General features: G+C 45.0%; 2 protein-coding genes across 3 annotated transcripts in view; one reads left to right on the top strand and one right to left on the bottom strand.

Annotated features, from left to right (window-relative positions):
* Window positions 1–19,944, top strand: part of LOC135551909 (phosphoprotein associated with glycosphingolipid-enriched microdomains 1-like) — a 90,055-nt gene that overhangs the window by 46,508 nt on the left and 23,603 nt on the right. For both annotated transcript variants that reach the window (XM_064983192.1, XM_064983193.1), the window contains one exon: window positions 18,475–18,524. The gene's annotated coding sequence lies outside the window, so the exon portion shown is untranslated. The remainder of the gene's footprint in view (window positions 1–18,474; window positions 18,525–19,944) is intronic.
* On the bottom strand, window positions 904–1,563 carry LOC135553286 (collagen alpha-2(I) chain-like). Its single transcript, XM_064985453.1, has one exon. It carries the CDS (start codon window positions 1,561–1,563, stop codon window positions 904–906), a length of 660 nt encoding a protein of 219 aa, XP_064841525.1.

Genomic DNA, 19,944 nt, shown 5'->3' with positions numbered 1-19,944 from the left:
AAATTCCACTAACAGAAATACACAATGGACAAAAACATTTCATTTCTCCTCATCGCTCTGCCACATAATGCCAGGGTATATCTGGTGGGCTTTCTGGAATAAGGGCAAACATATATCATGGTAGAAAGGACAATGGAGGATAAAATTAATTCCCTGGTGATGTACATGGGACTGGTGAAGGCATCAAGACTAGAGGTCGACCGATTCATCTTAATGGCCGATTAATTTTGCCGATTTCATAACAATCAGAAATCGGTATTTTTGGACACTGATTTGTCAAAAAAAAATTTACACCTTTATTTAACTGGGCAAGTCAGTTAACAAATTCTTATTTTCAAAGACGGCCTAGGAACGGTGGGTTAACTGTCTTGTTCAGGGGCAGAATGACAGATTTGTACCTTGTCAGCTCCGGGATTCAACCTTGCAACCTTACAGTTAACTAGTCCAACGCTCTAACCACCTGCCTCTCATTGCACTCCACCAGGAGCCTGCCTGTTAAGCGAATGCAGTAAGAAGCCAAGGTAAGTTGTTAGCTAGCATTAAACTTATCTTATAAAAGCAATCAATCAATCATAATCACTAGTTTCATATGTTCTCATGTTCTGAGCAAGGAACTGAAACTTTAGCTTTCTTACATGGCACATAAAGCACTTTTACTTTCTTCTCCAACACTTTGTTTTTGCATTATTTAAACCAAATTGAACATGTTTCATTATTTATTTGAGGCTAAATTGATGTATTATATTAAGTTAAAGTAAGTGTTCATTCAGTATTGTTGTAATTGTCATTATTACAAAAAAAAAATTGTCAGATTAATCGGTATCGTCTTTTTTGGTCCTCCAATAATCGGTGTCTTTGTTGAAAAATCATAGTCGGTCGACCTCTAATCAAGACTGGTCCCAATTAGCCGGCCCACTGGTCCCATCTGGCCGGCCCACTGGTCCCATCTGCACTGCCCACTGGTCCCATCTGCCCTGCCCACTGGTCCCATCTGCCCTGCCCACTGGTCCCATCTGGCTGGCCCACTGGTCCCATCTGCCCTGCCCACTGGTCCCATCTGGCCGGCCCACTGGTCCCATCTGCCCTGCCCACTGGTCCCATCTGCCCTGCCCACTGGTCCCATCTGCCCTGCCCACTGGTCCCATCTGGCCGGCCCACTGGTCCCATCTGCCCTGCCCACTGGTCCCATCTGGCCTGCCCACTGGTCCCATCTGGCCGGCCCACTGGTCCCATCTGCCCTGCCAACTGGTCCCATCTGGCTGGCCCACTGGTCCCATCTGGCCGGCCCACTGGTCCCATCTGCCCTGCCCACTGGTCCCATCTGGCCGGCCCACTGGTCCCATCTGCCCTGCCCACTGGTCCCATCTGGCCGGCCCACTGGTCCCATCTGCCCTGCCCACTGGTCCCATCTGGCCGGCCCACTGGTCCCATCTGCCCTGCCCACTGGTCCCATCTGGCCGGCCCACTGGTCCCATCTGCCCTGCCCACTGGTCCCATCTGCCCTGCCCACTGGTCCCATCTGGCCGGCCCACTGGTCCCATCTGCCCTGCCCACTGGTCCCATCTGGCCGGCCAACTGGTCCCATCTGCCCTGCCCACTGGTCCTATCTGGCCGACCTGTCTCTATTCTGGCAATTGGCGTATCCAACAGTCTATTCCAAAGTCTCACCATGCACGCATTCCATCTCACCTCACAGGGTTTCCAGCCCATTTCCCCAGTTATTTCCAGTATAGGCCCAAACTTGTGGATACCTAAAAAAATAACATACTGCTCTGTTATGGACATGTTTGTTTTTGAGATACCTCTTAGCAATCCACACTCCTGCTGAATAGTCCAGAACAGGACACACGCATGTCTGACACAGTTTGGAATGCGCGGCAATACCAGTGGTGGGTGTTCATGTATGCAAAGGGAAGCCAGGCTTTTTTTTAGCTAAGCTGAGTGAGCTGAGCTCAGCTGTGAATGGTCCTGACACACCAACAAAAAGTGTCAAGGGAAGCCAGTTTGGATTTGACTTCAGACCAATCGCATCACCTCAGAAGCCAAATGTCATTGGCAGAAAAAAAAGTAATCTTGTTGTGTTATCCTTAGCTAAATTTGTCCCTTTCCTTAATTAGCCATGGATGGAGATAGTGATTTGGACTTGTGGTTTTATTTAATTATCTGTACTGGCCAATGATCATAAAAGTGATTCTGTCTGTCTGGGTGTGTATATCTGTCTGGGTGTGTCTCTGTCTGTGTGTGTGGGTGGGTGTGTACAGTTGAAGTCAGAGGTTTACATACACCTTAGCAAAATACATTTAAACTCAGTTTCATAATTCCTGACATTTAATTCTAGTAAAGATTCCCTGTCTTAGATCAGTTAGGATCACCAATTTATTTAAAAAATGTGAAATCTCAGAATAATAGTAGAGAGAATGATTTATTTCAGCTTTTATTTCTTTCATCACATTCCCAGTGGGTCTGTGTCTGTGTGGGTGTCTGTCTGTGTGGATGTGTGTGTATGTCTGTGTGGGTGTGTCTTCCTGTGGGCGTATCTGTCTGTCTAGGTGTGTCTATCTGTGTGGGTCTGTCCGTCTGTCCGTCTGTTCGTCCGTCCGTCCGTCTGTCCGTGCGTGCTTTGTGGGTGTTGTCCGCCAGGCTGGTGTCAAGAGCTAGGTGATGTATGGTGGGGTGCTGATGGGGGAACGTTGTTTGTGGTGTATGTGTCTTATGAAGATGTTGGGTTTGCAAAACAAGTGTGTGTGAGAGAGAAAGGGAGACTCTATCTGTAGAGATCTGTTACATCTCATTTGGGCTGGCATAATGAATCAACCCAATGGCCTTGTGTACCTGAGATGAAAGACTGACGGACAGGGAGACGGACGGACACAGAGAGAGAGTGTGTGCGAGAGAGAGGCAGGAAGAGAGACAGACAAGGCCCGTGTCTGTGTTCATTTTTTTAATCTTCCCTGCTATGCAGCACATCATAATCTCTCCTGTTGAATAAAGACCTGCTCTGCTCTTTCACTGCACCTCATTTCCAAAGATCCAGCAGCAAGACTTCTGCAGCAACAGCCTGTGACTCAAAGACAACTCTGCTTTTTAGTGCTGAGTGCTGTCGACTCACTTTCGGGAGAATTTGGGGTTTTCTTAAAAGATAACAGTCCCTTGATCTCTTGGATCCTCCAAGAATATTTGACCCTTTGTGTCTGTGGTGTTTCTTAGATTCCTTTGTGGGATAGCAGGCTTCTTGTTTTTCAATCCGTTTTGAGATGCTGAAGTGATATCAACAGGCATGTGCTCCTTCACTCTTAACTGACTGATAATGTCACCCCCCCAGCCTCACCAGCGCAGGTCAGTAGGTCAGCAGCTGTCTAAATGTTTGGTGAGAAAGTCATTTACGATGTGTGACCGTCACTGGGACTGTGACAATGTGTAGTCTCTCGTGTTATTCATTTAGACTACGCTATGGGATTTTAATGGCCGACTCGGCTGACTTGCGATATCGATACAAAGCTGCACTGCAATATATTTAGTTTGAGCTCATATTGAATTTCAACAAATGATTGTTAGACCCTGAGCAGTTGGTACTTCTCAGTATTCAAAAAGGGATTATGAGAATATTTATTTTAGGTTTAGTGTTATTTTGTGGTCGGATGTTTAAATCTCTCACGCTCTCCAAATAGAGACGATTATAATGATGATGCTTCCTCCTTTTTGGTGTTGACCAGAGGGAGGGACTGAGGAAGAGGAGGTGAGAAAAGGAGAGCGAGAGAGAAATTGAGCGTTAGTGCGCCTAGAGCAAAACACAGATAAAAATAGAGAAGTTCCTCTAGACTACAGACTTTAGCGTGTTAATGGTTGACACAGACAGTATTGTTTGTCTGCTAGCTGAACACAGTAGAGCAGAGCAGCATGCCCTGAATGCAGACACTACTGAGAGAGGGAGAGAAAAGGGGGAACAGCACTCCTTTAGTAACCTGCCAGCCATACAAACCCCCATGTTGAGCCCCAGAAGTGCAGCTTCAACCTCTAACTCTAGTGGAATGCTGTGTGTGAGAGCTAGAGTTACGTTTGTTTACTTTTACTTTCTCAGTTCCTTAACTGGCTTCATAGAGAGAGAAAGGCGGGCAGTGTGGTGTTATCCATACCCTCTGTTTTCCACTTGATGTGGTCGGATGGGATATTTCTTGGCTGAAAGAATCTTCTGTGTGGGGAAAAACATTTCCGGGGGGGGGGCCGAGGGGCGCAGTGGTCTAAGGCACTGCATCTCAGTGCTTGAGGCGTCACTACAGACACCCTGGTTTGATTCTAGGCTGTATCACAACCGGCCATGATTGGGAATAATATAGGGCGGCGCACAATTGGCCCAGCGTTGTCCGGGTTTGACCAGTGTAGGCCGTCATTGTAAATAAGAATTTGTTCTTAACTGACTTGTCTAGTTAAATAAAGGGGGGGTCCTGTCCTCAAGAGACCTACAGCCCTGTCCTCAAGAGACCTACAGTTCTGTCCTCAAGAGATCTACAGCCCTGTCCTCAAGAGACCTACAGCCCTGTCCTCAAGAGATCTACAGCCCTGTCCTCAAGAGACCTACAGCCCTGTCCTCGAGATCTACAGCCCTGTCCTCAAGAGACCTACAGCCCTGTCCTCAAGAGACCTACAGCCCTGTCCTCAAGAGACCTACAGCCCTGTCCTCAAGAGATCTACAGCCCTGTCCTCAAGAGACCTACAGCCCTGTCCTCAAGAGATCTACAGCCCTGTCCTCAAGAGATCTACAGCCCTGTCCTCAAGAGACCTACAGCCCTGTCCTCAAGAGATCTACAGCCCTGTCCTCAAGAGACCTACAGCCCTGTCCTCAAGAGACCTACAGCCCTGTCCTCAAGAGATCTACAGCCCTGTCCTCAAGAGACCTACAGCCCTGTCCTCAAGAGACCTACAGCCCTGTCCTCAAGAGACCTACAGCCCTGTCCTCAAGAGACCTACAGCCCTGTCCTCAAGAGACCTACAGCCCTGTCCTCAAGAGACCTACAGTTCTGTCCTCAAGAGGCCTACAGCCCTGTCCTCAAGAGACCTACAGTTCTGTCCTCAAGAGGCCTACAGCCCTGTCCTCAAGAGACCTACAGTTCTGTCCTCAAGAGACCTACAGCCCTGTCCTCAAGAGACCTACAGCCCTGTCCTCAAGAGACCTACAGCAGTATATAGAAGGTTTAAGGGTTTCTGTTGAAAAATACGTCTTATTTTAGAGAAGCATCTCTGTTAAACAAATAGGCACCGGCTGTACTTTACCCTGCCTGTTACTGCAGAAAAACATTCAGCAAGTTTCCATTTCATTTCCTTAATTCCTTGTTTTAAATTAAGCTTGATAGGCATCTTTAAAGAGAAAAAGGAACTCAGAGGGAGAACCTGGATGGGTATGAAGACAAAGAGAAAAAGAAAAGGGACTCAAAGATGAGAAACAGAGAGTCAACTCAGAAGATATATAACAGATTCAAGCAGCACTTGTAGATGAGAAATGAGAGGAAACCAAAAATACAGAGAAGCCCTCTAAATTATGCAGTCTGTCCATCCGACTGCTTCCCATTTAGGAGAAAAACAAGACAGATCAATTTTACTCCATGTCAGACCATTAACATAAACCCGTGGGACCATCACTGTTTCCATGGCTACACCGCCCGCCATATTCTGTTGATTAACACGGACTGTTTTAATTGGAAGGTTTCTCTCTCGCCGCGTCCCCGTGAGAAAACCACTGATTGGTTTAGATGAGACGCTACTGGAAGGTCTGGCGAGCATCGGGCACTGACCCATGGAACTGACAGTCAGCACGTGTGTATCCTCTCTTGGATTTCCCCAACTGCTTGCAGATGTTCAAAACTAGATTAGTCCGAGTTGGTTAGCTGTGGCGTTAGCGAACTAGCTGATGGTTTTGTCTGTGGTATGATATTATCTGTGGTATTAGCTAGCTAGCTGATGGTATTGTCCACATATGGTATTATCTGTAGTGTTAGCTCGCAAGCTGATGGTTTTGTCTGTGGTATGGTATTATCTGTGGTATTAGCTGATGGTTTTGTCTGTGGTATGATATTATCTGTGGTATTAGCTAGCTAGCTGATGGTATTGTCCACATATGGTATTATCTGTAGTGTTAGCTCGCAAGCTGATGGTTTTGTCTGTGGTATGGTATTATCTGTGGTATTAGCTGATGGTTTTGTCTGTGGTATGATATTATCTGTGGTATTAGCTAGATAGCTGATGGTTTTGTCTGTGGTATGATACTATCTGTGGTATTAGCTAGCTAGCTGATGGTATTGTCCACATATGGTATTATCTGTGGTGTTAGCTCGCAAGCTGATGGTTTTGTCTGTGGTATGGTATTATCTGTGGTATTAGCTGATGGTTTTGTCTGTGGTATGATATTATCTGTGGTATTAGCTAGATAGCTGATGGTTTTGTCTGTGGTATGGTATTATCTGTGGTATTAGCTGATGGTTTTGTCTGTGGTATGATATTATCTGTGGTATTAGCTAGATAGCTGATGGTTTTGTCTGTGGTATGGTATTATCTGTGGTATTAGCTGATGGTTTTGTCTGTGGTATGATATTATCTGTGGTATTAGCTAGATAGCTGATGGTTTTGTCTGTGGTATGATACTATCTGTGGTATTAGCTAGCTAGCTGATGGTATTGTCCACATACGGTATTATCTGTGGTGTTAGTTCACAAGCTGATGGTTTTGTCTGTGGTATGGTATTATCTGTGGTATTAGCTTATATATATAAATATATATATATAATATAATATAAATATAAATATGCATATAAATATAATATAAATATAAATAACCAAGGTGATAAAAGAAACTAACACATAGGAGACAGAGGACTTCTGACACAGTGACACACCCATCCCTAAGGCCCGTCTGTGGGTCATTCATACAGTATATTACAGCCTTTCAGAATGCTGTCCCTCCGTGGCCCTGCCCTGTCTAAGACAATACCATCAGCTAGCTAACACCACAGATAATACCATACCACAGACAATATATATATATACACACACACACACACACACACACACTACCATTCAAAAGTTTGGGAACACTTAGATATGTCGTTCTTTTTTTTAAAAAGCGACTTTTTTTGTAATTTAAACTAACATCAAATTGATCACAAAAACAATGTAGACATTGTTAATGTTGTAAATGTCTATTGTAGCTGGAAACGGCAGTTTAAAAAAACAAGTAGGTGTACAGAGGCCCATTATAAGCAACCATCACTCCTGTGTTCCAGTGGCACGTTGTGTTAGCTAATCCAAGTTTATCATTTTAAAAGGCTAACTGATCATTAGAAAACCCTTTTGCAATTATGTTAGCACAGCTGAAAACTGTTGTGCTGATTAAAGAAGCAATAAAACGGGCCTTCTTTAGACTAGTTGAGTATCTGGAGCATACTTCCAAAGTCGTGGCAAAATGGCTTAAGGGCAACAAAGTCAAGGCATTGGAGTGGCCATCACAAAGCCCTGACCTCAATCCTATAGAAAATGTGTGGGCAGAACTGAAAAAGTGTGTGTGAGCAAGGAGGCCTAAAGACCTGACTCAGTTAGACCAGCTCTGTCAGGAGGAATGGGCCAAAATTCACCCAACTTATTGTGGGAAGCTTGTGGAAGACTACCTGAAACGTTTGACCCAAGTTAAACAACTTAAAGGCAATGCTACCAAATACTAATTGTGTATGTAAACTTCTGACACACTGGGAATGTGATGAAAGAAATAAAATATTAAATAAGTCATTCTTTCTACTATTATTCTGACATTTCACATTCTTAAAATAAAGTGGTGATCCTACCTGACCGAAGACAGGGAATTTTTACTAGGATTAAATGTCAGGAATTGTGAAAAACTGAGTTTTAAATGTATTTGGCTAAGGTGTATGTAAACTTCCGACTTCAACTGTGTGTATGTATGTATATTTATACAGTGGGGAGAACAAGTATTTGATACACTGCCGATTTTGCAGGTTTTCCTACTTACAAAGCATGTAGAAGTCTGTAATTTTATCATAGGTACACTTCAACTTCTGGCTCTCACAGACCTGTAACTTCTTCTTTAAGAGGCTCCTCTGTCCTCCACTCGTTACCTGTATTAATGGCACCTGTTTGAACTTGTTATCAGTATAAAAGGCATCTGTCCACAACCTCAAACAGTCACACTCCAAACTCCACTATGGCCAAGAGCAAAGAGCTGTCAAAGGACACCAGAAACAAAATTGTAGACCTGCACCAGGCTGGGAAGACTGAATCTGCAATAGGTAAGCAGCTTGGTTTGAAGAAATCAACTGTGGGAGCAGTTATTAGGAAATGTAAGACATACAAGACCACTGATAATCTCCCTCGATCTGGGGCTCCACGCAAGATCTCACATCGTGGGGTCAAAATGATAACAAGAACGGTGAGCGAAAATCCCAGAACCACATGGGGGGACCTAGTGAATGGTAAAAACTCAACTCGTCATGTTTGGAGGACAAAGAATGCTGAGTTGCATCCAAAGAACACCATATGTACTGTGAAGCATGAGGGTGGAAACATCATGCTTTGGGGCTGTTTTTCTGCAAAGGGACCAGGCCGACTGATCCGTGTAAAGGAAAGAATGAATGGGGCCATGTATCGTGAGATTTTGAGTGAAAACCTCCTTCCATCAGCAAGGGCATTGAAGATGAAACGTGGCTGGGTCTTTCAACATGACAATGATCCCAAACACACCGCCCGGGCAACGAAGGAGTGGCTTCGTAAGAAGCATTTCAAGGTCCTGGAGTGGCCTAGCCAGTCTCCAGATCTCAACCCCATAGAAAATCTTTGGAGGGAGTTGAAAGTCCGTGTTGCCCAGCAACAGCCCCAAAACATCACTGCTCTAGAGGATATCTGCATGGAGGAATGGGCCAAAATACCAGCAACAGTGTGTGAAAACCTTGTGAAGACTTACAGAAAACGTTTGACTTCTGTCATTTCCAACAAAGGTTATATGAGATAAACTTTTGTTATTGACCAAATACTTATTTTCCACCATATTTTGCAAATAAATTCATTAAACATCCTACAATGTGATTTTCTGGATTATTTTTTTTCTCATTTTGTCTGTCATAGTTGAAGTGTACCTAGGATGAAAATTACAGGCCTCTCTCATCTTTTTAAGTGGGAGAACTACCTTCTCATTCAAGGGTTTTTCTTTATTTTTTCTATTTTCTACATTGTAGAATAATAGTGAAGACATCAAAACTATGAAATAACAGACATGGAATCATGTAGTAACCAAAAAAGTGTGAAACAAATCAAAATTAATTTTATATTTCACATTCAAAGTAGCCACCATTTGCCTTGATGACAGCTTTCCACACTTGGTATTCTTTCAACAAGCTTCACGAGCTAGTCACCTGGAATACATTTTATTTAACAGGTGTGCCTTGTTAAAGGTTACTTTGTGGGATTTATTTTTTGAGCCAATCAGTTTTGTTGTGACAAGGTTGGGGTGGTATACAGAAGATAGCCTTATGTGGTAAAATACCATATTATGGCAAGAACCGCTCAAATAAGCAAAGTGAAACGACAGTCCATCATTACTTTAAGACATGAAGGTCAGTCAATTCAGAAAATGTCAAGAACTTTGAAAGTTTCTTCAAGTGCAGTCGCAAAAACCATCAATCGCTATGATGAAACTGGCTCTCATGAGGACCGCCACAGGAAAGGAAGACCCAGAGTTACCTCTCCTGCAGAGGATCAGTTCATTAGAGTTACCTGCACCTCAGATTGCAGCCCAAATAAATGCTTCACAGAGTTCAAGTAAGAGACACATCTCAACATCAACTCTTCATAGGAGACTGAGTGAATCAGGCCTTCATGGTTGAATTGCTGCAAAGAAACCACTACTAAAGGACCGCAATAAGAAGAAGACACTTGCTTGGGCCAAGAAACACAAGCAATTGACATTAGATGGGTGGAAATCTGTCCTTTGGTCTGATGAGTCTAAATTTGAGATTTTTGGTTCCAACCGCCGTGTCTTTGTGAGACGCAGAGTAGGTGAACGGATGATCTCCGCATGTGTGGTTCCCACCTTGAAGTATGGAGGAGGAGGTGTGATGGTGTGGGGATGCTATGCCTGTGACGCTGTCAGTGATTGGTTTGCGCTTAGTGGGACTATCATTTGTTTTTCAAAAGGACAATGACCTTAAACACACCTCCAGGCTGTATAAGGGCTATTTGACCAGGGAGAGTGATGGAGTAGTGCATCAGATGACCTGGCCTCCACAATCACCCGACTTCAACCCAATTGAGATGGTTTGGGATGAGTTGGACCACAGAGTGAAGGAAAAGCAGCCAACAAGTGCTCAGCATATGTGGGAACTCCTTCAAGACTGTTGGAAAAGCAGTCCTCATGAAGCTGGTTGAGAGAATGCCAAGAGTGTGCAAAGCTGTCATCAAGACAAAGGGTGGCTACTCTGAAGAATGTATAAATATTTTGATTTGTTTAACACTCTTTTGGTTACTACATTATTCCATTTGTGTTTTTTCATAGCTTTTATGTCTTCACTATTTTTCAACAATGTAGAAAATAGTAAAAAATAAAGAAAAACCCTTGAATGAGGCGGGGCCACGAGGTGTGAGGGCGCATGCTGAATAGCGTGGCATTGATTATCACTAGGCCTGTCAGACTGAGAAACACAAGCAGACACACTCACACAATACACACACAGAGACAGCAACATATGCTGTATGGCGTGAAATCCTGGTGAGAGGCGGAGAAGGACCTGTTAGTGCTGGTCTTTGTTGGGCATGTCCTTCTACTCTCACTGTCAGGTTGAAAAACGTCACAGAGGAATTTGTGTCTGATACAAGAATGTGAGAAGCCCTTGTATTGTATTAAACATTCCCTCACACAAGAGTGAAATGGAAGTTTTAATGTCACGAAAATGCGGCATAGGATTTCTTCAAAATGAAACTAATTTACATAACTTTGAATACATTTCTTTTTTTCTTTGCTTTTACAATTTATTCATTTATATTATATGAAATTGCACTTTAGAGCATACTCTCACTTCCACCTAATCTTGGTCTGCAAAAGCACATTATAAAATAACAAGTGCCACCCCCCAACCCCAAATTCCTCATTGTATTATTATTCCAGAGTGAGGTTTTCCCATTCTCTTATCAAATGATTTATTCTGGAAATGCCTCTGGCTCACACATGAGAATCCTCCCTGGGAAGAGTTCTCAAGATCCAGCTGTGCGCACGTGCATGTGTAAGGCCACTCACAGAGAAGGTGGTGTTCCACGTGCATGTGTAAGGCCACTCACAGAGAAGGTGGTGTTCCACGTGCATGTGTAAGGCCACTCAGAGAGAAGGTGGTGTTCCACGGGCATGTGTAAGGCCACTCACAGAGAAGGTGGTGTTCCACTGGCATGTGTAAGGCCACTCACAGAGAAGGTGGTGTTCCACGGGCATGTGTAAGGCCACTCACAGAGAAGGTGGTGTTCCACGGGCATGTGTAAGGCCACTCAGAGAGAAGGTGGTGTTCCACATGCATGTGTAAGGCCACTCAGAGAGAAGGTGGTGTTCCACGGGCATGTGTAAGGCCACTCACAGAGAAGGTGGTGTTCCACGGGCATGTGTAAGGCCACTCACAGAGAAGGTGGTGTTCCACGGGCATGTGTAAGGCCACTCACAGAGAAGGTGGTGTTCCACGGGCATGTGTAAGGCCACTCAGAGAGAAGGTGGTGTTCCACATGCATGTGTAAGGCCACTCAGAGAGAAGGTGGTGTTCCACATGCATGTGTAAGGCCACTCAGAGAGAAGGTGGTGTTCCACGGGCGTGTGTAAGGCCACTCACAGAGAAGGTGGTGTTCCACAGGCGTGTGTAAGGCCACTCACAGAGAAGGTGGTGTTCCACGGGCGTGTGTAAGGCCACTCAGAGAGAAGGTGGTGTTCCACGTGCATGTGTAAGGCCACTCAGAGAGAAGGTGGTGTTCCACGGGCATGTGTAAGGCCACTCAGAGAAGGTGGTGTTCCACGTGCATGTGTAAGGCCAGAAGGTGGTGTTCCACGGCATGTGTAAGGCCACTCAGAGAGAAGGTGGTGTTCCACGGGCATGTGTAAGGCCACTCACAGAGAAGGTGGTGTTCCACGGGCATGTGTAAGGCCACTCACAGAGAAGGTGGTGTTCCACGGGCGTGTGTAAGGCCACTCAGAGAGAAGGTGGTGTTCCACGGGCGTGTGTAAGGCCACTCAGAGAGAAGGTGGTGTTCCACGGGCGTGTGTAAGGCCACTCACAGAGAAGGTGGTGTTCCACGTGCGTGTGTAAGGCCACTCAGAGAGAAGGTGGTGTTCCACGTGCATGTGTAAGGCCACTCAGAGAGAAGGTGGTGTTCCACGGGCGTGTGTAAGGCCACTCAGAGAGAAGGTGGTGTTCCACGTGCATGTGTAAGGCCACTCAGAGAGAAGGTGGTGTTCCACGTGCATGTGTAAGGCCACTCAGAGAGAAGGTGGTGTTCCACGTGCATGTGTAAGGCCACTCAGAGAGAAGGTGGTGTTCCACGTGCATGTGTAAGGCCACTCACAGAGAAGGTGGTGTTCCACGTCCGTGTGTAAGGCCACTCAGAGAGAAGGTGGTGTTCCACGTGCATGTGTAAGGCCACTCAGAGAGAAGGTGGTGTTCCACGTGCATGTGTAAGGCCACTCACAGAGAAGGTGGTGTTCCACGGACGTGTGTAAGGCCACTCACAGAGAAGGTGGTCTTCCACGGGCGTGTGTAAGGCCACTCACAGAGAAGGTGGTCTTCCGCGGGCGTGTGTAAGGCCACTCACAGAGAAGGTGGTGTTCCACGGGCATGTGTAAGGCCACTCACAGAGAAGGTGGTGTTCCACGGGCATGTGTAAGGCCACTCACAGAGAAGGTGGTGTTCCACGTCTGTGTGTAAGGCCACTCACAGAGAAGGTGGTGTTCCACGTCCGTGTGTAAGGCCACTCACAGAGAAGGTGGTGTTCCACGGGCATGTGTAAGGCCACTCACAGAGAAGGTGGTGTTCCACGGGCATGTGTAAGGCCACTCACAGAGAAGGTGGTGTTCCACGGGCATGTGTAAGGCCACTCACAGAGAAGGTGGTGTTCCACGTCTGTGTGTAAGGCCACTCACAGAGAAGGTGGTGTTTCACGTGCATGTGTAAGGCCACTCACAGAGAAGGTGGTGTTCCACGGGCATGTGTAAGGCCACTCAGAGAGAAGGTGGTGTTCCACGGGCGTGTGTAAGGCCACTCAGAGAGAACGTGGTGTTCCACGTCCGTGTGTAAGGCCACTCACAGAGAAGGCGGTGTTCCACATGCATGTGTAAGGCCATTCACAGAGAAGGTGGTGTTCCACGGGCGTGTGTAAGGCCACTCACAGAGAAGGTGGTGTTCCACGGGCATGTGTAAGGCCACTCAGAGAGAACGTGGTGTTCCACGGGCGTGTGTAAGGCCACTCAGAGAGAAGGTGGTGTTCCATGGGCATGTGTAAGGCCACTCAGAGAGAACGTGGTGTTCCACGGGCGTGCCAGTGTGCACTCGTCTCCCTGACTATCAGCCTGCCGCTAGCAAGCCACACACTGCTCACAGAGGTAGCATTATTTTCCTGTGCGGAGGGATACTGTACGGTGCAGATGGAGGCTGTGATTCTGCAGGGGTCCCGGAGTCTGCAAGCCCATGGTGCTGCGCTGAGTCGGCGGGTCGCAGCTGCAATGGGAGCCGGTGTGTGTGTGTGTATGTGTGTGTGTGTGTGTGTGTGTGTGTTTGCTGGGACGAAAGTAGGAGGCCTCTCCGCTGCAGTCCAAACACATTCCTTCTTTAAATGGCTTTTCCATTTTGTTATTTTCTATGGCAGGGAATAGAATGTTCTCTCAATTCTTTCTCTCTCTTCCAAAACAAAATACTCCTATATCTCCTATTAAGACTGGAGTGTGGAGTGCTTTCTTGTTTCAGGCAGGAGAGGAGAGTACTCTCTCTGTGGCTTGGGGCTTATTGCTGCTGGGTTCATTTAGTCTCACACAGAGGTCAGGAAGGTGGTTTTTCACAGTCTAAAAAAAATGAAATAATGTAGCTGTCTTTGGTGTGTTTTGAGTTTTTAAAAGGGAAAAAGTTATGGACAGACTGGGAAGAAGATGAGATGGAAGAGTTATTCTGCTTTTCTTCTGAGATATCCTCGATTGATTGTATATTAACTTAAATTATTTAAGTTGTTGGATGTTATAGGCTTATAAAGGACAAAATGCATCATGGACTAGGGAAGGGGATGAGAGTTACTATTCTTGGACTAGGGAAAGGGATGAGAGTTACTATTCTTGGACTAGGGAAGGGGATGAGAGTTACTATTCTTGGACTAGGGAAAGGGATGAGAGTTACTATTCTTGGACTAGGGATGGGGATGAGAGTTACTATTTTTGGACTAGGGAAGGGGATGAGAGTTACTATTCTTGGACTAGGGAAGGGGATGAGAGTTACTATTCTTGGACTAGGGAAGGGGATGAGAGTTACTATTCTTGGACTAGGGAAGGGGATGAGAGTTACTATTCTTGGACTAGGGAAGGTTACTATTCTTGGACTAGGGGGGATGAGAGTTACTATTCTTGGACTAGGGAAGAGTTACTATTCTTGGACTATGAAGGGGATGAGAGTTACTATTCTTGGACTAGTGAAGGGGATGAGAGTTACTATTCTTGGGGAAGGGGATGAGAGTTACTATTCTTGGACTAGTGGAAGGGGATGAGAGTTACTATTCTTGGACTAGGGAAGGGGATGAGAGTTACTATTCTTGGACTAGGGGATGAGAGTTACTATTCTTGGACTGATGAGTTACTATTCTTGGACTAGGGAAGGGGATGAGAGTTACTATTCTTGGACTAGGGAAGGGATGAGAGTTACTATTCTTGGACTAGGAAGGGGATGAGAGTTACTATTCTTGGACTAGGGAAGGGTGAGAGTTACTATTCTTGGACTAGGGAAGGGGATGAGAGTTACTATTCTTGGACTAGGGAATGGGATGAGAGTTACTATTCTTGGACTAGGGAAGGGGATGAGAGTTACTATTCTTGGACTAGGGATGGGGATGAGAGTTACTATTCTTGGACTAGGAATGGGGATGAGAGTTACTATTCTTGGACTAGGGAAGGAGATGAGAGTTACTATTCTTGGACTAGTGAAGGGGATGAGAGTTACTTTTCTTGGACTAGGGATGGTGATGAGAGTTACTATTCTTGGACTAGGGAAGGAGATGAGAGTTACTATTCTTGGACTAGGGAAGGGGATGAGAGTTACTATTCTTGGACTAGGGAAGGGGATGAGAGTTACTAATCTTGGACTAGAGAAGGGGATGAGAGTTACTATTCTTGGACTAGGGAAGGGTAGGAGAGTTACTATTCTTGGACTAGGGAAGGGGATGAGAGTTACTATTCTTGGACTAGGGAATGGGATGAGAGTTACTATTCTTGGACTAGGGAAGGGGATGAGAGTTACTATTCTTGGACTAGGGATGGGGATGAGAGTTACTATTCTTGGACTAGGAATGGGATGAGAGTTACTATTCTTGGACTAGGGAAGGAGATGAGAGTTACTATTCTTGGACTAGTGAAGGGGATGAGAGTTACTATTCTTGGACTAGTGAAGGGGATGAGAGTTACTATTCTTGGACTAGAGAAGGAGATGGTAGTTACTATTCTTGGACTAGGGAAGGGGATGAGAGTTACTATTCTTGGACTAGGGATGGGGATGAGAGTTACTATTCTTGGACTAGGGAAGGGGATGAGAGTTACTATTCTTGGACTAGGGAAGGGAGGAGAGTTACTATTCTTGGACTAGGGAAGGGGAGGAGAGTTACTATTTTTGGACTAGGGATGGGGATGAGAGTTACTATTCTTGGACTAGAGAAGGGGATGAGAGTTACTATTCTTGGACTAGGGAAGGGTAGGAGAGTTACTATTCTTGGACTAGGGAAGGGGATGAGAGTTACTAATCTTAGACTAGAGAAGGGGATGAGAGTTACTATTCTTGGACTAGGGAAGGGTAGGAGAGTTACTATTCTTGGACTAGGGAAGGGGATGAGAGTTACTATTCTTGGACTAGGGAATGGGATGAGAGTTACTATTCTTGGACTAGGGAAGGGGATGAGAGTTACTATTCTTGGACTAGGGAAGGGGATGAGAGTTACTAATCTTGGACTAGAGAAGGGGATGAGAGTTACTATTCTGGGACTAGGGAAGGGAGGAGAGTTACTATTCTTGGACTAGGGAAGGGGATGAGAGTTACTATTCTTGGACTAGGGAAGGGGATGAGAGTTACTATTCTTGGACTAGGGAAGGGGATGAGAGTTACTATTCTTGGACTAGGGAAGGGGATGAGAGTTACTATTCTTGGACTAGGGAAGGGTAGGAGAGTTACTATTCATGGACTAGGGAAGGGTAGGAGAGTTACTATTCTTGGACTAGGGAAGGGTAGGAGAGTTACTATTCTTGGACTAGGGAAGGGGATGAGAGTTACTATTCTTGGACTAGGGAAGGGGATGAGAGTTACTATTCTTGGTCAGATGGAGCTCGAACCTCGTCATCATCATTCTTCCATCTGTGTCCCTTCACTCAGTGCTGTTCAGGGAAACATGATTAAAACATTTCTATAATTGTTGCCCATAAACCATAAATAATCATGAAGGGGAGGGGGAGAATATAGAGTTGCCATAGTGACATGACGGTATTCAGTCTGTAATTATCTGCTGTGTGTGTCTCTCACAAGCCTACAGAGAGAGAGGCACACACTAGAGATACCCGAATCTCCATCTCGGACCGTAGCGGGTCCACATCCAGAATTCTAAATAATGTCACGGGTATGGGTCGGATCTGATATGATTGTCACGGGTCTCGGGTATTTGTAATTTTAAGAATCTTGGTTATTTGTCATTTTAACTGACTTGTTCAGAAAGGTACAGATCTGAACACGACTGTTGCAGTATAGAGATAGAAGATAGAAATTGTATAATTTATGCTGATGTTCTTGCTTTTCATGAGAGTGGAGCGTGGCGCGGGTAGCTTTTTGTTGGCCAGTTATAAGTCATCAAAGTGGCGATAGGCTACAGTCATAGAGCCTCCGTGTGTTGCAAAAGTTAGGAGATAAATAATCAATGGAAGATGGAATTAAAATGACAGAATTAAATGTTAAAGGAGAAGGATAGCAGGCTGCTACTTAGTATTCTGAATGGAGTTATGTGTAACTGTAGGAGGAGAAAGCACATGCACTGCAGCCTCATTTATCCTAGCTAGCTAACGTTAGCTAGCTTAACAAAATTCTACCGGTTTCATGCAGTCCAAGACAGATACTACTAATCATGATAAATAACCTAGCTATGGCAGCTTTTAGTTTACTATAGAAGCGAGTCGTTGGTTGCCGTCTCCCTCACTCCTCCCTGCTCCCCATGTCACTCACTCACAGTACGGCCCCTCCCCCGCATGCTAGAGCAGCACCTCTCCCTCTTGCGCTTCATCAGCTCTGGGTAATAAAGTAGCTTTGAAAATGTATTTCCTGCTGCTTCCCTCACTTGGATCGAACTGGGTCTGGATCCGACCAGGTCTATACGGAACGGGATCGTGTTGTCCTTGGGTCCGTTCGGAATGGGTCTCCACATTATTCTTTTCTATTTATGCATATCGGGTCTGGGTGGAAAAGCCCCAGGTTCATTCCCGAAGATCAATAACACACACGGACTGATCTACAGATCACCTTGCATCATAAATAACCACTAAATATTATTTGTAGATCAGTCAGTCCCAATTTACCCATGATGCATCACGGTTTTGACTGGCAGTTACTCAGAGATTTCTTCTCTATGGGGCCAATAGGTCTCTGGTCAAAAGTAGTCCACTGTGCAGGGAATAAGTTGCCATTTGGGACGTACCTAGAAAGTACGATCAATGAGTTGCTTGCTAAACAACTCTGCATTATTTTGTTCACCAAGGAAAATGAACTGGAGAAGGCAGGGCATAACATACTGGATACTCCCCATGACCCATAAACCAGCTTTCTGGACAAACCAGAAAATCAAGAGCCCATCTGAATTTTTATCAAAGCCCATTCTTGATGTTTGCCATGCTTGTGTTTTCAGAAGTTGTGGGGTGAGTCATTTAGTGCGGAGACTTGAGGTAGGCCTCAGTTGCCACCGTGAGCTGTTACAGATGGAACAGTTACAGCCCACTGTTATGTGTTGTCCCTCTCCAGTAGGTGTCCTCTCCTCTTGTCTGTTGAGAATCAGGGACAGACCGATCACATCCCAGTGGGATGATGTCACACAGTCATTATCATCTCAGTCACTGTATACATTTCTGTATGCCATCCATGCATGATATTATACCCCACCCTGCTGTACGTTCTGCAGTGCTCTACTCTACACCACCACACTACTTTCCATAGCTAGTAACTCCCCTCTCTCCTCTCTGCAGGCAAGGACGAGCTCGTGAATAACCACAGCCTGTGTAACCAAGGTGTCAAGGTAAGGTTCTGTTTACATTCTGCTTGCACTGTAACTCACAGGAGTGATAAAAGTGTATATTTCTCACTCTGGCACTGAAAGTGACATTTCAAGACTAGTTTATTTATAGTATGTATGTTTACATACGTAGCCCCTTGGTGTCACTTCTCAGCACTGGTCTTTAGTCTTCACAACTGAGTGCTGATCATTCTAATAACCATTTGGTGGGTGTTTTTTTGTCCTATGATGACATGTTGACATTGAAGCAGGGGTTGGTTTTCACTCTGCTACTGGCTAGAGTTTCACACCACACACTCTCTGTGTGTGCGTGTTGTTTCTGCTACACAATACTGGCCTGATGTTAGCTCCCATGCTCCACAACTGCATTTGCATAGGAGCAGAGTGGCAAGAGGACTTTTCAGACCCACATAAATACTAGGGTTGGGACGATGCCAGTAATATTTTTTCCTTGGCAAAAATGGAAACACGAAGCACACCAAACTCTTTGGTCCTTTAAAAACCTACTGTATGTCAAATAGTGTGCGCTATAGCTTGGAAAATACAAAAATGTGACTGGATGACAACATAATGATGTTTGTTTCCAACATTAGGGCTGTTTTCCACTTTGCGTTTTGTTTCATTGCCACGATACTAACGAGTATCGCAATACCAGCCCTAGTAAACCTACACATCACTTTGGACGTATGTTTGGCTCTTCTTCTCTGTTCTATTACTGCTGTCTGCTTGACTGATTGAAAAGGGAAGGTCAAGGTTAGTTAGAGCAATCAACTACCCTCTTTCTTCTGTCTCAGAGACCCTCCTTTTCTACCTCTCTCTCTTCCTCCCTCTCTCTCCCTGCCCCACACAAATTGTGTGTGTGTGTGTGTGTGTGTGTGTGTGTGTGTGTGTGTGTGTGTGTGTGTGTGTGTGTGTGTGTGTGTGTGTGTGTGTGTGTCCAAACTTTACACTGCTACTGATTGTACGTACATGCACACAGTACCAGTGTAATGTTTGGACATCTACTCATTCAAGGGATTTTTTTTCTCTCCAATTTTTACAATTGTAGAATAATAGTGAAGACATCAAAACTATGAAATAACACATGTGGAATCATGTAGTAACCAATAATATTTTAAACAAATCAAAATATTTTTATTTGCCTTAATGACAGCTTTGCACGCTCTTGGCATTCAAATAAGTTCTGTTATACTCACTGACATCATTCAAACAGTTTTAGAAACTTCAGTGTTTTCTACTTCTACTTTGTTTTTCTAGTGATTTTTAAAACTAATAATATGCATATCCTAGCTTCTGGGCCTGAGTAGCAGGCAGTTTACTTTGGGCACACTTTTCCTCCCGACGTCAAAATAGTGCCCCCTAGCCTTTTTTGGTTACTACATGATTCCATTTGTGTTATTTCATAGTTTTGATGTTTTCACTA

The sequence above is a fragment of the Oncorhynchus masou genome, chromosome 13 (genome assembly GCF_036934945.1).
Source record: "Oncorhynchus masou masou isolate Uvic2021 chromosome 13, UVic_Omas_1.1, whole genome shotgun sequence".
NCBI lineage: Eukaryota > Metazoa > Chordata > Actinopteri > Salmoniformes > Salmonidae > Oncorhynchus > Oncorhynchus masou.
The sequence above is the reverse complement of the archived record's forward strand: the minus strand, read 5'-3'. Positions and strand labels throughout refer to the sequence as shown.